Source organism: Martes martes (genome assembly GCF_963455335.1).
Source record: "Martes martes genome assembly, chromosome: X".
NCBI classification, from domain to species: domain Eukaryota; kingdom Metazoa; phylum Chordata; class Mammalia; order Carnivora; family Mustelidae; genus Martes; species Martes martes.
In genome coordinates this window covers 41,813,256-41,829,141 of record NC_137897.1, presented here as the reverse complement: position 1 = coordinate 41,829,141, position 15,886 = coordinate 41,813,256, and the positions used below count along the sequence as shown (strand labels likewise).

Here is a 15,886-nt window from a genome sequence, read left to right as displayed (position 1 = left end):
ATTAAAGAATATCTTACTAAAGAATGAATGGGTTAACCAGCAAATTAAAGAAGAAATTGAAAAAAAAAACACACAGAAGCAAATAAAAATGAAAACATATCAGTCCAAAACCTTTGGGATGCAACAAAGGCCATCCTAAGAGGGAAGTGTATTGCAATATAGGCCTACTTCAAGAAGCAAGAAAAGTCTCAAAAACACAAACTAACTTCACACCTAAAGAAAGTAGAAAGAGAACAGCAAATAAAGCCTAAACCCAGCAGAAGAAAGGAAATAATTAAAATTAAATCAGAAATAAACAACATAGAAAAAAAAAGTAAAACAGATCAGTGAAACTAAGAGCTGGTTCTGTGAAAGAATTAATAAAATTGATAAACCTCCAGCCAGACTTATCCCAAAGAGAAAGGACCCAGATAAGTAAAATCATGAATGAAAGAGGAGAGATCAAAACCAACACCACAGAAATCCAGTCAATCATAAGAGAATATTATGAAAAAATATGTGCCCACAAACCGAGCAATCTGGAAGAAATGGGGGAATTCCTACAAAAATACAAACTACCAAAACTGAAACAGGATGAAATAGAAAATTTGAGTAGATCCACAACCATCAAAGAAATGGAATCAGGAATCAAAAATCTCCAAACAAACGTACGTCCAGGGCCAGATGGCTTCCCAGGGTAATTCTACCAGACATTTGAAAAAGAGCATATACCTAGTCTTCTCAAACTGTTCCAGAAAGTACAAAAGGAAGGAAAACTTCCAAACTCATTCCACCGGGCCAACATTACTTTGATTCCAAAACCAAAGACCTCACTGAGAAAGAGAACTACAGGTCAATATCCCTGATGAACATGGATGCAAAAATTCTCAATACGATACTAGTAAATTGAATCTAAAAGTACATTAAAAGAATTATTCACCACAATCAGCAGATATTTATTCCTGGGCTGAAGGGGTGGTTTAACATCTGCAAATCAATCAATGTTGATGCACCACATTAATAAAAGAAAGAATAAGAATCATATGATCCTCTTAATAGATGCAGAAAAAGTATTTGACAAAACACCGCATCCATTCTTGATAAAAGCCCTCAGTAAAGTAGGGATAGATGGAACATATTTCAACATCATAAGTGCCTTATAGGAAAGACCTACAGTGAATCTCATCCTCAACGGTGAAAAACTGAAAGCTTTTCCTCTACAGTTGGAACAAGACAAGGATGTTCACTCTCACCATTACTATTCAACATTGTACTGAAAGTCTTACCCTCAGTGATCAGACAACAAAAAGAAATAAAAGACATCTGAATCAGCAGGGAAGAAGTCAAACTTTCACTATTTGCAGACATCCTACTCTATATAGAAAACTTGAATAAATTCACCAAAAATTTACTAGAACTAACACATGAATTCAGCAAAGTTGCAAGACATAAAGTCAATGTACAGAAATCTGTTGCATATCTATACACCAATAATAAAGTAGCAGAAAAAGAAACCAAGGATTTAATCCCATTTATAATTGCACCAAAAACACTAAGATACCTAGGAATAAACCTAATTGAAGAGGTAAAGATCTGTACTCTGAAAACTATAGAACACTTATGGAAGTAATTGAAGAGGGCAAAAAGAAATGGAAAAAACATTCCATGCTCATGAATTAGAAGAACAAACATGGTTCAAATGTCCATGCTACTCAAAAGAATCTACACATTTAATGCAATCCCTATCAAATACCAATAGCATTTTTCACAGAGCTAGAACAAATCCTATAATTTGTACAGAACCACAAAAGACCCCAAAGAGCCAAAGCAGTCTTGAAAAAGAAAATCAAATCTAGAGGCATCGTGATTCTGAACTTCAAGCTATATTACAAAGTTATAGTCATCAAGACTGTATGGTACTGGCCCAAAAACAGACACATGGATCAAGGGAACAGAATATAGAACCCAGAAATGAACCCACAGCTATATGATCAACTAACCTTTGACAAGTCAGGAAGGAATATCCGATGGAAAACAGACAGTCTCTTCAATAAATAGTGTTGGGAAAACTGGACAGCAACATGCAGAAGAATGAAACTGGATCACTTACACCATACACAAAAATAAAATCAAAATGGACGAAAGACCTAAAAGTGAGACAAGAAACTATCAAAATCCTAGAGGAAAACAGAGGCAGCAACCTCTTTGACCTTGGCCATAGCAACTTCTTGCTAGACATATTGCTGGTGGCATGGGAAACCAAAGCAAAAATGAACTATTAGGACTTCATCAAGATAAAAAGCTTCTGCATAGTGAAGGAAACAATCAACATAACTAAAAGGCAGCCTACAGAATGGGAGAAGATATTTGCAAATGACATAGTATCAAAAATATATAAAGAATGTATTAAACTCAACCCCCAGAAAACAAATAATCCTGTTAAGAAACGGGCAGAAGACATGAATAGACATTTTTCCAAAGAAGACATATAGATGGCTAACAGACACACGAAGAGATGCTCAATATCACTAATCATCATGGGAATACAAATCCATACCACGATGACCTCACACATCAGAATGGCTAAAATTAACAACATGAGAAACAACAGGTGTTGGTGAGGAGGCCAAGAAATGGGAGCCCTTTTGCCCTGTTGGTGGGAATGCAAACTGAGGCAACCACTCTGGAAAACAGTATGGAGGTTCCTCAAAAAGTTAAAAATAGAACTACACTATAACCCAGCAATTGCACTATTAGGTATTTACCCCAAAGATACAAAAGTACAGATTTGAAGGGGTACATGCACCCCCATATTTATAGCGGCATTGTCAACAATAGCCAAACTATGGAAAGAGCCCGAGTATCCATTGACTGATGTATGGATAAAGAAAAAGTGTTATATCTATACAAAGGACTATTACTCAGCTATCAAAAAGAATGAAATCTTGCCATTTGCCATGATGTAGATGGATCTATAGTGTGCTATGCTAAGCGAAATAAGTCAGTCAGAGAAAGACAAATACTATATGATTTCATTCATATGTGGAATTTAGGAAACAATACAGATGAACATGTGGGAAGGAAAAAGAAACAAGAGAGGGAGGCAAACCGTAAGAGTCTCTTAAAGTTAGAGAACAAACTGAGGGTTGATGGAAGGAGGTAGATAGAGGATGGGTTGAATGGGTGATGAGTATTAAGGAGGGCACTTGTTACGATGAGCAGTGGGTGTTATATGTAATTGTTGAATCACTAAATTCTACTCCTGAAACCAATATTGCACTATATTTTAACTAACTAGAATTTAGGTAAAAATTTGGAAAAAAATAATGCAGAGCTTGTGCACAGCAAAGGAACCACCAGTAAAAGGAAAAGGCAAGCAGCTGAATGGGGGAAAATATTTGTAAATCACATATATGATAAAGATAAATATCCAAAATATATAAAGAAGTCATATAACTCAATAGCAAAAGGCAAACAAACAATCCAATTAGAAAATGGGCAAAGAATCTGAATAGATCTTTTTCTAAGGAAGACATACAGATGGTAAACAGGTATATGAAAAAGTACTGAACATCTATGATCATCAGGGAGATGCAAATCAAAACCACAATAAGATCCACTTCGCACCTGTTAGAATAGCTATTATCAAAAAGAGAAGAAATAAATGTTGGTGAGGATATGAAGAAAAGGGAAACCTCATGCACTCTCAGTAGGAATGTAAATTGGAGCAACTACTATTGAAAACAGTGCAGACTTTCCTTTAAAAATTAAAAATAGAACTACTATTTGACCTAGCAATTCAACTTCTGTGTATTTATCTGAAAAAAATGAAAACACTAGTTCAAAATCATATAGGCACCCGCATGTCCACTGCAACACCATTTACAATAGTCAAGATATGAAAACAACATTAAGTGTCAAGATATGGACACAACATAAGTGCTGTATGAATGAAGAAAATGTGGTAGATGTATATGCAATGGAATATTATTCAGCCCTAAAAATGAAGGAAATCTTGCCATTTGCAACAACATGGATGGACCTTAGGGCATTATGCTACATAAAATGAGTCAGACAGAGAATGAGAAATACTATATGATCTCACCTATATATGAAATTTTTTTAAAATGAGCTCATGCATATGGGAAGGGGGGAAATGGGCAAAATAGGTGAAGGTGGTCAAAAGATACAAAATTCCAGTTATAAAATAAATAAGTCATCAGAATATCATGAACAGCATAGTGACTATAGTTAATAATGCTGTTTTGCCTATTTCTAAGTTGCTAAGAGTATAGACCTTAAAATTTCCCATCACAAGAAAAAACTGTAATTGTGTATGGTGACAGATATTAACTACACTTACTGTGGTGATCATTTTGTAATATATATAAATATCAAATCATTATGTTGTACACCTGGAACTGATAAAATGTTATATGTCAATTATGTCTCAATGTAAAAAAAGAGAGAGAGAGAGAGATGACTCTGGTTGTCCTCTGGCTCTCTTTTAATTTCTTTTGTGTAATCAAGCCAGGTTCATGTCCTCTAAGAACTGTGAAATTGTCTAGGAAATGGTACCTAAAAATATCAGAAATTTGGGAAATATGACCACTTGTGGGAAAGGCAGCAGAATCTCAGTTCTGCCACTTCCCAGCTGTTTGACCTTGAGCAAGATTCTTCACCTCTCCAACCTTTCGTATCCTCATTTCTAAAATGAACTTAATAGTGTGGTCCCTACCATACAGAGTTGTTGTAAGGATAGAAGCGTAATAGCATATTAACAGGATTAGTACTCTGAAAATGCAAGTAAGTTCCCTATTCTGTAGGCCACTGAGATTGTGCCCTATGGCTACTATCTTCTTAATGCCTATGATGGGTATCTTCCGAAAGCTACCTTTGAAAGGAACAGAGTTCAGAGCCCACCTTCAGGATAGTGCATGCTGAAGTTGGGAAGGGTGTGTCCAGTTTGAGACAGGGGAATGTGTATGGCACCAAATCTCAGAAAGGGAGATTTTAACATTGGGGCTCAAATCTTGGAACTGGAACTCAAGACTAATCAACTGTATCCTTTTCTCTCCCCTCCCTTTTTTTCTCTGTTCTTCTCTTGTCGTTTCAGGTGCATGATGACTGCCGGGGACGGTTTTCCAAGGAATGCTGGTTTGGGAGTCATCGAACATCAGTCATTCCTCCCACTGCCCTCAGCGACCCTAAAGGAGATGGTGAGTACCCAAATTTTAACCTCAGAATGTATTTCAATGGGGAGGGAGGAAAGGTGATAAGACTGGGGAAGTTTTTAAATTAATTTTAATTAAATTATTATTTTCAACCAGTAAATGGGGAAGTAGGAATGTGTATATATGTAGAGACAGCTCATGTTTCTTTTTAGACCTTTGGGATAATGACTGTTGATGTTTATGGCATATATGTATGTGGGCATGTTCTCTGTAGGCTTTGTCCCAATTGTTCCTGAATTATCAGACTTGATTCCAGTTTTTCATAATTTTCAGACACTAGATAATCCATAAAATAAGTTTGCTTGCATCCAGGTGGGCAAGGAAGAACTACATAAAGGCCCAGGTCATATTATTTTTAGAATGGAAACTAACACCAAGGTTGACTCCAAATCTGAAACTAGCATGATTATTGCCCCAACATGCTCTGTTGATGCTTTGTCAATTCCTAAACTCAAGTGATTTATTGAGAATTCTATTCATAAGGTGCTGAAAGGCTACAAAGAGATCCAAGATAAGAACATTTCCAGAGCTTATGGTTATTGTTGACCCAGGATATTGATATAGTATGACAATATATAGATTAAGGTAGCATATGGTAAGCACCAAAGGAGTTACACTTGGAGACACTTGGAGATCAGAAAATATTAGGACTGTCAACTAATTGCAAGATGTTGCATAGAAAGGAGGCAGAAATGAAATAAATGCAGCAAGAGTAAGCTTTCTATAGAGTCTTCTCTCAGAAGGTCTAGAGATGTTAGAACAGATAAAACAGGGGCAAAGCAGAGGGATGTTTCGTCCAGTTGTCTTTATTATTAAGTAATGATGAGACTTAGAAACAACATGATGTAAAGGAAAAAAACAAAGGCCAGGCAACAATGAGTTTTAGTCACTTACTAGTTAGGTGACCTTGAGTAAGTCACTTACATTCTCTGAGCTTCACTTTCCACATCTAATTGGGAATGATAACTGCACATTGGGAGGATAAGTGATAATATGTAAAGGGCTTGAATATCAAGAAACATAGCCCCAAAGGACAACACAATTAAATCACTAGTCTTCTAGCCTAATGAAATCTGTAGACCCCCACAAGGATATTTCACTCTAGCCATTGCTAACAATACCTTTTTGAATACACCTCCCCTTCCCCACTTTTTCCTTAAAGAGACTCTCCTTTGTGCCATTGAGTTGTTCATTTGCTTCTCATATTACTCATTATTAAATAATGGGAACTGTCAATATCAAAATCACATATCACAGCTAAAAAGAGCTGAACTATTTTACGAACACTAAAGAATTTAGAAATCTAATATATTTACCAACTGACACACTATTGTTTCACTAAGCCAGCAGAGAGATACACTGCCCATTAATTTCAGTTTGTGTAGTTAGCTTCACTCTATATATGGTCAATTTCACTTACTCGAGCTAAAGTTCAAACCCTGCCTGGAATGTTTTCATTTATATTTCACTAATACACTAATTTACCCATCTCTGACATGTGGGATGTCCACTGGTCTGGATGTGATTAGTGAACCAGCATTTCATTGACTTAAAAATTTTCCCCATATTGATGCTTGCTGCCCACTTTGTCATCAAGGAAGAGCCAGCATTGGCTGACAGCAAAGAAAAGAAAGAAGAGTTTGTAGTTTCTTGAGTCAGAGAACAGAAGTGGGCAAGGATTCTGTAGCCATTACAACGGAGTTTTATAACTAGACATAGCACATGTGGACATGTGTGCACCCACATCTATACACGCTCAGAGACACTCTAGTCTCTTCCAGTTCATTTTCCAACCCTAATACAGATACATCCAGATAGACATTGGTACAAGGAATGAGCCATTCACACAGGTTTCTTCAAGCAACCATGTTCATATGTTCCCATAATGACATGCATAGACACTAAGCTAACTTCACTCAGAGGTGCATGCATATATTATTCTCAGATCTACTCAAATATTTACCCACATAAGTCACTACCAGTTAACTAGAGAGGTGTTGAGGTGGATGACTTGGTAAATAAGATATGTTTGGCTGGATAGAAAAAGGAAGAGACTGGGGGGAAATGGGATTGATAGAAGAGAAGTAGCAAATTAGTCACCCAAGCAAACTCAAGCTGCCATGAAAGTCAATCTAGTCCTGAATCTGAGACTTTGCTCACAGCAATGGGGAACCTAGGGAAGATGTCTAAGCAGAATGAAGGATACCCACCTCAGCATCCCACCAATCACCCCAAATAGGTATAGGGGGCTGCAAACTCTTCTTTATAATTAGCCCAACAGGCTTTGTGCTTCTTGTCCTTATGGAAGTTGGGGTTTTTTGGTTTTTTTTTTTCTTTTTATCCTATACCTCTTCTTATTCTTTTGTTTTGTTTTGCTTTTTAACAAGAATTTTTTCTTTTCTTTATTTGTAACTTTATTTTTTATGTTGTGTTAGTCACCATACAGTACATCATTAGTTTTTGATGTAGTATTCCATGATTCATTGTGTATTACACCCAGTGCTCCATGCATCACTTCTTATTCTTGTTATAGATCATCAACTAATGGCCTTGCTACTTTCTTTTGCTTTCCACCAATGACATAATATTGCCTAGAAGTACCTGAGCTAAGCCATTCTTTTTGTGTAGCATCTCATCTAATGCCCTATGAGTTAGTTTCGAGCCTTTCCTTCGAGTCATCTACATTCTTGATCCAATTGAATCTCACTCTTGAGAGACTTTCTTTCAATAACAGTTGCACTCAGGTGCATTATGAAGGTTAGATGAACTGACATTTGTTAAAGATGGTTTTAAAATACAGGAAGAAGATTGGTAAGCCATCCTTATGCTAATTTAACATCCTTCTGTGGTATGAACTGAACAAATTTGAGAGAGACTATAGACCCCCTGTTTTGCGGCACTGTGCTTGTATTAATGCAGCTCAAAGAAGCATGAGATTTTTCTTGAAAAGCTCTTTCAGGCTGTTGAGCCATCTGGAGTTTAAAGTCAACTTAAATCCTCTAAGCCCTTTTCACACTTGATGCTGCCAAACCAAGTTTGTGTTGTCCTATTCCAGTATGATTTATGTCCTTGGGCCTAAAAATCCTGGCTTCACATTTATCCCATTTTCATCTTGTTGACTTTCATCTTGTTGACCTATCCACCCTTTGAGGTTATTTTTCAATCTTTATTCTATTCTTTTTAAGATTTTATTTATTTATTTGACGAGAGAGACACAGTGAGAGAACACAAGCAGAGGGAGTGGGGAGGGAGAAGCAGGCTTCCCGCCAGAGAGCCTGATGTGGGACTCGATCTGAGGACCCTGGGATCATGACCTGGGCTGAAAGCAGACACTTAATGACTGAGCCACCCAGGCACCCCATTCAATCCTTTTTCTGCCATCCAATAACTTTCCCTCCAGCTTTGAGTACTTCAGAGTTGAGAAGTCTTCTATGTTTTCATTTGAATTGTTGATTAAAATTATGAAACAGTAGAGGACACCCCCCTACAATTAACATCAGCCTATTCAAAAGCAACTTCATGGGCACACTTACCTGGTTATGAATCTGCCTAACATTGCTACATTCCAGCCCACGATGCCACACAATTTTGTCACCTTCTTCACAAGATTCCCTTGATAAACTTGGCCTTGCTCGAATTCAGATGCCCTGGGGAAATGCTAGATGTTGCTGTCCCTGTCTTCTCCTAGGGATAGCTTTCTGCAGCACTTCTTCCTCTTGTCTTCCCATCTGTGACCAAATTAGGTTTGACACTGAAGTTTAAGTTGGCTTAATTACAGAATTTTCTTTTTATCTCAGTTTTCCACCCCCATCCTGGATTATTTTATTAATCATTGCAACATGATGCTATTATACATATGTAGAAATGAACACCCAGAGAAGTTAAGATGTTTGCTGTAGGTTAGTGAATAAATCTGGAGGGCAACCAGCTGTGGCACACAGCTGCATTGTGTTGTAGAAATACACTGCAGAAGGCAGTCCATGTTCCAAGCTGCCAAATGGATCTACAAATGATTTCAGCTACAACTTCATGGCTATTTAATTTATAGATAACATTAACATAATAATTTTTCCTATTTCTTAATTTAATTATTGACTAGTTAATATAGTCACATGGTTCAAACTTTTTAAAATAGAAACACATACGCACACGTTTAGTAAAAAACTTACTATCCTTTCTCTCAATCTTCTCAATCTCCCATAGCCCCATCCAATCCCCACTCACAAAAAATTGATTACTGCCATTAGTTTATTGAATAGCTTCCAGTATTTCTTCCTGTATATACTACTAAATATAAACATATATTTTTATCCCTTCCCTTTTTTTAAAAAGATTTTATTTATTTATTTGACAGAGAGAAAGATCACAAGTAGGCAGAGAGAGGCAGAGAGAGGAAGGGAAGCAGGCTCCCTGCCCAGCAGAGAGCCCGATGTGGGCCTCGATCCCAGGACCCTGAGATCATGACCTGAGCCGAAGGCAGAGGCTTTAACCCACTGAGCCACCCAGGTGCCCCATCCCTTCCCTTTTTAATACTATACACATTCCTCTGAACCTTGCTTCTCTTTTTCCTTCACAGCATATTTTGGAGATCTTTTTGATCAACAAAAGATTGTTTCCTCATTTCTTTTTACAGCTACAAGATACTCTATTATATGAATATATACCATAATTTTTTTGAGCAGTCCTCCAATTTCAAAGTTTTCGGTCTCTTGCTATCACAACAATGCTGCAATGAACAATCTCATGAAGGTCATTTTACATATAAATCTATAGGAAAATTCCCAGAAGTGTAATTACTGGGTCATAATGCATAGGCATTTATAATTTTCATAGATGCTGTCAGATTGCCCCCCATAGGGCTTCTGTCACTTTGCACTTCCACCCTCAGTGAGAGTTCATATATTCTGTCTTCCTCAATCAAGTGTATCATCTATTTTTTTTGCCAGTTTTCTGGATAAGAAAAAAATGGTACCATGGCCTGGTTTTAATCAGTATCTTTCTCATTTATGAATGAGTTTGGTCATCTTTTCACCTTTAAGAAACAATTTATATTTCTTTTTCTCATCAATGTAACACCTAGCTCATTTTCATCTCAACACTGGAAAACAAGTTAGTTTTTCAAATAGCCCACTATGCAGATAAGGAAACAGAGGTCCAAACAGCTCACAGTAGTTGGTCTCAGTGCCACTGCTGCCTCCCCTCTAGAAAGGGACTAACCCATCTGTTAAAAATCACTGGGCATTTGCCTTTCTGCAAATTAGAGAATCGATTCCATTTACTATAGCACCAAAAACCATAAGATACCTCGGAATAAACCTAACCAAAGAGGTTAAAGATCTGTACTCGAGGAACTACAGAACACTCCTAAAAGAAATTGAAGAAGACACAAAAAGATGGAAGACCATTCCATGCTCTTGGATGGGAAGAATAAACATCGTTAAAATGTCTATACTGCCCAGAGCAATCTATACTTTTAATGCCATTCCAATCAAAATTCCACCAGTATTTTTCAAAGAGCTGGAGCAAATAATACTAAAATTTGTATGGAATCAGAAGAGACCCCGAATTGCTAAGGAAATGTTGAAAAACAAAAATAAAACTGGTGGCATCACGTTACCTGATTTCAAGCTTTACTACAAAGCTGTGATCACCAAGACAGCATGGTACTGGCATAAAAACAGACACATGGACCAGTGGAACAGAGTAGAGAGCCCAGATATGGACCCTCAACTCTATGGTCAAATAATCTTTGACAAAACAGGAAAAAATATCCAGTGGAAAAAAGACAGTCTCTTCAATAAATGGTGCTGGGAAAACTGGACAGCTATATGTAGAAGAATGAAACTTGACCATTCTCTTACACCGTACACAAAGATAAACTCGAAATGGATAAAAGACCTCAACGTGAGACAGGAATCCATCAGAATCCTCGAGGAGAACATAGGGAGTAACCTCTTTGATATCAGCCATAGCAACTTCTTTCAAGATATGTCTCCAAAGGCGAAGGAAACAAAGGCAAAGATGAACTTCTGGGACTTCATCAAGATAAAAAGCTTCTGCACAGCAAAAGAAACAGTCATCAAAACAAAGAGGCAACCCACGGAATGGGAGAAGATATTTGCAAATGACAGTACAGATAAAAGGTTGATATCCAGGATCTATAAAGAACTCCTCAAACTCAACACACACAAAACAGATAATCATATTAAAAAATGGGCAGAAGATATGAACAGACACTTCTCCAATGAAGACATACAAATGGCTACCAGACACATGAAAAAATGTTCATCATCACTAGCCATCAGGGAGATTCAAATCAAAACCACATTGAGATACCACCTTACACCAGTTAGAATGGCCAAAATTAACAAGACAGGAAACAACGTGTGTTGGAGAGGATGTGGAGAAAGGGGAACCCTCTTACACTGTTGGTGGGAATGCAAACTGGTGCAGCCACTTTGGAGAACAGTGTGGAGATTCCTCAGGAAATTAAAAATAGATCTTCCCTATGACCCTGCAATTGCACTGCTGGGTATTTACCCCAAAGATACAGATGTAGTGAAAAGAAGGGCCATCTGTACCCCAATGTTTATAGCAGCAATAGCCACGGTCGCCAAACTGTGGAAAGAACCAAGATGCCCTTCAACGGATGAATGGATAAGGAAGATGTGGTCCATATACACTATGGAGTATTATGCCTCCATCAGAAAGGACGAATACCCAACTTTTGTAGCAACATGGACAGGACTGGAAGAGATTATGCTGAGTGAAATAAGTCAAACAGAGAAAGTCAAGTATCATATGGTTTCACTTATTGGTGGAGCATAACAAATAATATAGAGGACAAGGGTAGATGGAGAGGAGAAGGGAGTTGAGGGAAATTGGAAGGGGAGGTGGACCATGAGAGACTGTGGACTCTGAAAAACAACCTGAGGGTTTTGAAGGGGCGGGGTGGGAGGGTGGGGGAAGCAGGTGGTGGGTATTAGGGAGGGCACAGATTGCATGGAGCACTGGGTGTGGTGAAAAAACAATGAATACTGTTACGCTGAAAATAAATAAAAAATTAAAAAAAAAAAACAAAAAAAAAAAATCACTGGGCATAGATAGGTCTATTCCAGGACCTCTAGCAGGGGGAGTCCTTGCTTCTAAGCATAGCTCACAGTTCCTCTAGATGTTGGCAGCAACCTGTTTGCACAAATCTTTTCACTGGAGTACATACTCAAAGTCACATGATCCCCTGGAGGGTGTTAGCAGAAGGTTGCTGAAAAAGGAAAGGAAGCTCAGAGCAGAATCAGCTTCTCAAACAAAGGAGAGGTAAGCTTGAGGCCAGGCCATGAGTTGATCCCTGCATTGCTGGTTGGATGAGAAGCAAGCACATAAAACGTTACTACTTTTTTTAGGAGCATGTAAGGTGGCTCAGTTGGTTAAGTGTCTAAATCTTGATTTTGGCTCAGGTCACGATCTCCATGTTGTGAGATAAGTCTCCATCCTGGGCACAGAGGCTACTTAAGATTCTCTCTCTCCCTCTCCCTCTGTTCTTCCCTCATACCCACACTACCCCACCCATGTGTGTGTGCACATGCCCTCTCTCCTTAAGAAAAAAATAAGGCGTGCCTGGGTGGTTCAGTCATTAAGCATCTGCTTTTGGCTCAGGTCATGATCCCAGAACCCTGAGATCGAGCCCCGCACCGGGCTCCCTGCTTGGTGGGAAGACTGCTTCTCCCCCTCCCACACCCCCTGCTTGTGTTCCCTCGCTCACTGTGCCTCTCTCCATGTCCATAAATAAATAAAATCTCTTTTTAAAAAAGAAAAGAAAAAAATAAGTAAAATAAAAATGAAAAGGTATGACCTTTTTTGATGATTTTCTTCATATATCTTATGGCCTGACCCCTAATGTTTTGTACTATACTAAACAGTCTCACCCTGATTTTTTAACTGCTTCCTCACATCTCATTGTCATTTTGTATGGTTCTGTCATCTCTCTGACCTCATTTCTGCCACTCTGCCCCTCACTCACTCCACAATAGTCATGCCATTCTGATCAGTGGCCCTCAGATACCCCAGACATTCTCCCTTCTCTGGGTCCTAGCACTTATTCTTTCTTCTTCTCCCCAAACTCTACCCCCCATATATGCATTGCTCACTCTTTTACTTCATTCAAGTCTCATCTCAAATGTCACCTCCCTAGAGAAGCTGTCCCTGACCACCCCATCTAAAATAACACCCCCTTTAGTCTCTATCCTGTTTCCCTCACTTCTTTTTCTCCAAATCATGTTCTTTTCTATATTACTTTGTTTTGTTGTGCTTTCCACCATTAGATTATAAGTTCCACAAAAGCAGAAACTATTTCTATCTTGCCCACCACTGTATTCTCAGAACATAAGAAGGACAAGCACAGAGAATGCCCTCAATACATGTTTGTTGAATGAATGAATGTCTTAACTAGCATTGCATCAACATACTACCTTTTGTAAAAACACATATTGAAAAGGGTACTACCTTCAGGTAATGTGTTCAGGGAGAGTAACTACTTCCAAGATATGCTACTGAAGGAACATGGCAGACTCCCCTTGTAGCTGTGAGTCTTAACAAGCCCTGAAAATTTGGTGCCTGACTGACTAACTGGCTAAGGATGCCTTCAAGTTCTACTGGCCAGTGAGTAGGAATTGGCCCATAGAGAAAGACTGCTTTAAGTTTTTCCAGGCAAAACAGCCATGAAATCTTCTCATGCCAGCAGTATTCCTCCAGGCTCCCTTTCACCCAAATTACAACAAATGGGACATCCCAACCCACCTCCCTCCCTGTGCCCCACACAATTCAGGAGTGAGCCATACAACTTTTGCCCTTTGCATTTATTTTTGCTGGGGTATCCCTGGCAAGTCAAAGCTCAGAGTTTAGGGGCTCACAATTTGTCTGCCATCTCCTAGGGGGCCATTGCTCACTGCCTGTCTCCCTGCCAACAGGCTCTAAGACTCAGCATGAGCTGGCAGGCATTGACAATTTAGGCTGCTATAACTTCACTTCCCTGTAGGGAACTTCAGAGTTAGGAATTATTAAAAGACTCTCTCTTATTCAGACAATTTCCCTATAGTCTTCTTTCCCCTAAAAGTTGGTGTGATAACTGGGATTGCCCTGCCAGAGCCTTGGAGGGGTGATTAAATTTCCCTCCTTCCTCCCACATTAATATGTTTTCTGTCATTAACTGCTGTCTAAAAGACAGCCTTTCCCCCCCTCCTCTCTCCTTACCTGATATCCTCTCACTGTGAGAACTGAACTATACCAGGCAAAGAGAGAACTAATTGGTATTCTGATCCTCCTCTCCAGCTTTCAGTCCTCTCCTTCTTCAGTTTCCCCACGGTGTTTTATTAATCCCTCATTGTGGCACCAATTTCCTTAATCTTTGTGTTCCAACATACTACTGTGTATGAGTCTGTTTCCCTAGCTAGAGGACAGGAGCTGTACCCCTAGAAGTATCTAGCATGATGACTGGCATGTAGTAATTGCTCAGCAAATGTTGTTTGCCTGGCAACAGCTGGGCAGACATTAAATGAGAGCCCCTTTGGGTTGTGTTCTGAATTCCCCTCTGCTTCTCAGTCTCAGCAGACTAGAGCATAAGGAAACTCTGAGAGGTTTTGGATATGTCTTTTTGCCTTGCTTGTGGTGATTGTATCATGGGTGTTTGTATATATCTAAACCCATTAAATTGTATATATTAAATATGTGCTGTTCTTTGTTTATCAATTTTACCTCAATAAAGCTGTTTTTAAAAAGTCTTTGCAAAATGTGATGTCAAGTCATCTCTTATTTCCATCTCAATGGCCCTTTTCTTTTTTCTCCTTTTCTTTTTGTTGTGTGCATGTATCAGGCCAATTAGTAGTGTCTTCAGACTTCTGGAACCTCGATTGGTCATCAGCCTGTTCATGTCCCCTTCTCATCTTCATCAACTCCAAAAGTGGCGATCACCAAGGGATCGTCTTCCTCAGAAAATTCAAACAGTACCTTAACCCATCTCAAGTTTTTGACCTGTCGAAGGGTGGACCTGAAGCCGGGTAAGCATGGGCTAAGGGATACAGTTGAGTATATAGAAGGGACCCTTCGTACTATACATTTTAGAGTAAGGTTTTCTGGAATCAGTTCTAGTACCTGGGCACAATCAAGTCAGGATGCAGACATATAACTTCAGAGCATTTGGGGTTTGCTAGTTGGAGGATTTTTAGCCCTCTCCCAGAAGTCCCTTCAAGCTCATGTTCTGCTCTCAGATTCATTCCACCTTCCCTAGTTAGAAGAAGTCTAACTGCGTCTCCTGACCTCAGGGGAAGAGGCAAATGGGTATTGCTGTTCACCTTTCCTGTCCCTCTTTCTTTCCTGGGACCAAACAGATATATCTCCACTATAGACCTGTTTTACTTATGGACCATCTGGCTGTTCAGCTCTGGTTTCTGTGAAGCCACGGCCACTGCACAAGGCTTCTTGGGCCTCAGCAAGTGGGTTTGGCTAGGTTACGAGTAGCTTCTAGAGCAAGGGTAGGCATAGAAGAGGGTGGGCTGAAGCAAGGCCTCATCTCCAGGACTGCCTATGGGAGCATTGCCTGTGATGTTAGGTACACAGAGAGATAGGAGCTAAGTGAAAGAAGGTGGGTAGCCTGTTAGCAGGATGCAGAAGCAGTAGTCCTT

The 15,886-nt window shown here is 39.0% G+C and overlaps 1 protein-coding gene across 1 annotated transcript in view; it reads left to right on the top strand.

Annotated features, from left to right (window-relative positions):
• Positions 1–15,886, top strand: part of DGKK (diacylglycerol kinase kappa) — a gene marked incomplete at both ends in the record, with an annotated part of 164,171 nt that overhangs the window by 101,179 nt on the left and 47,106 nt on the right. Inside the window, 2 exons of the mRNA XM_080795697.1 lie at positions 5,096–5,198; positions 15,079–15,262. Coding sequence (XP_080651823.1) covers positions 5,096–5,198; positions 15,079–15,262 — 287 coding nt within the window. The remainder of the gene's footprint in view (positions 1–5,095; positions 5,199–15,078; positions 15,263–15,886) is intronic.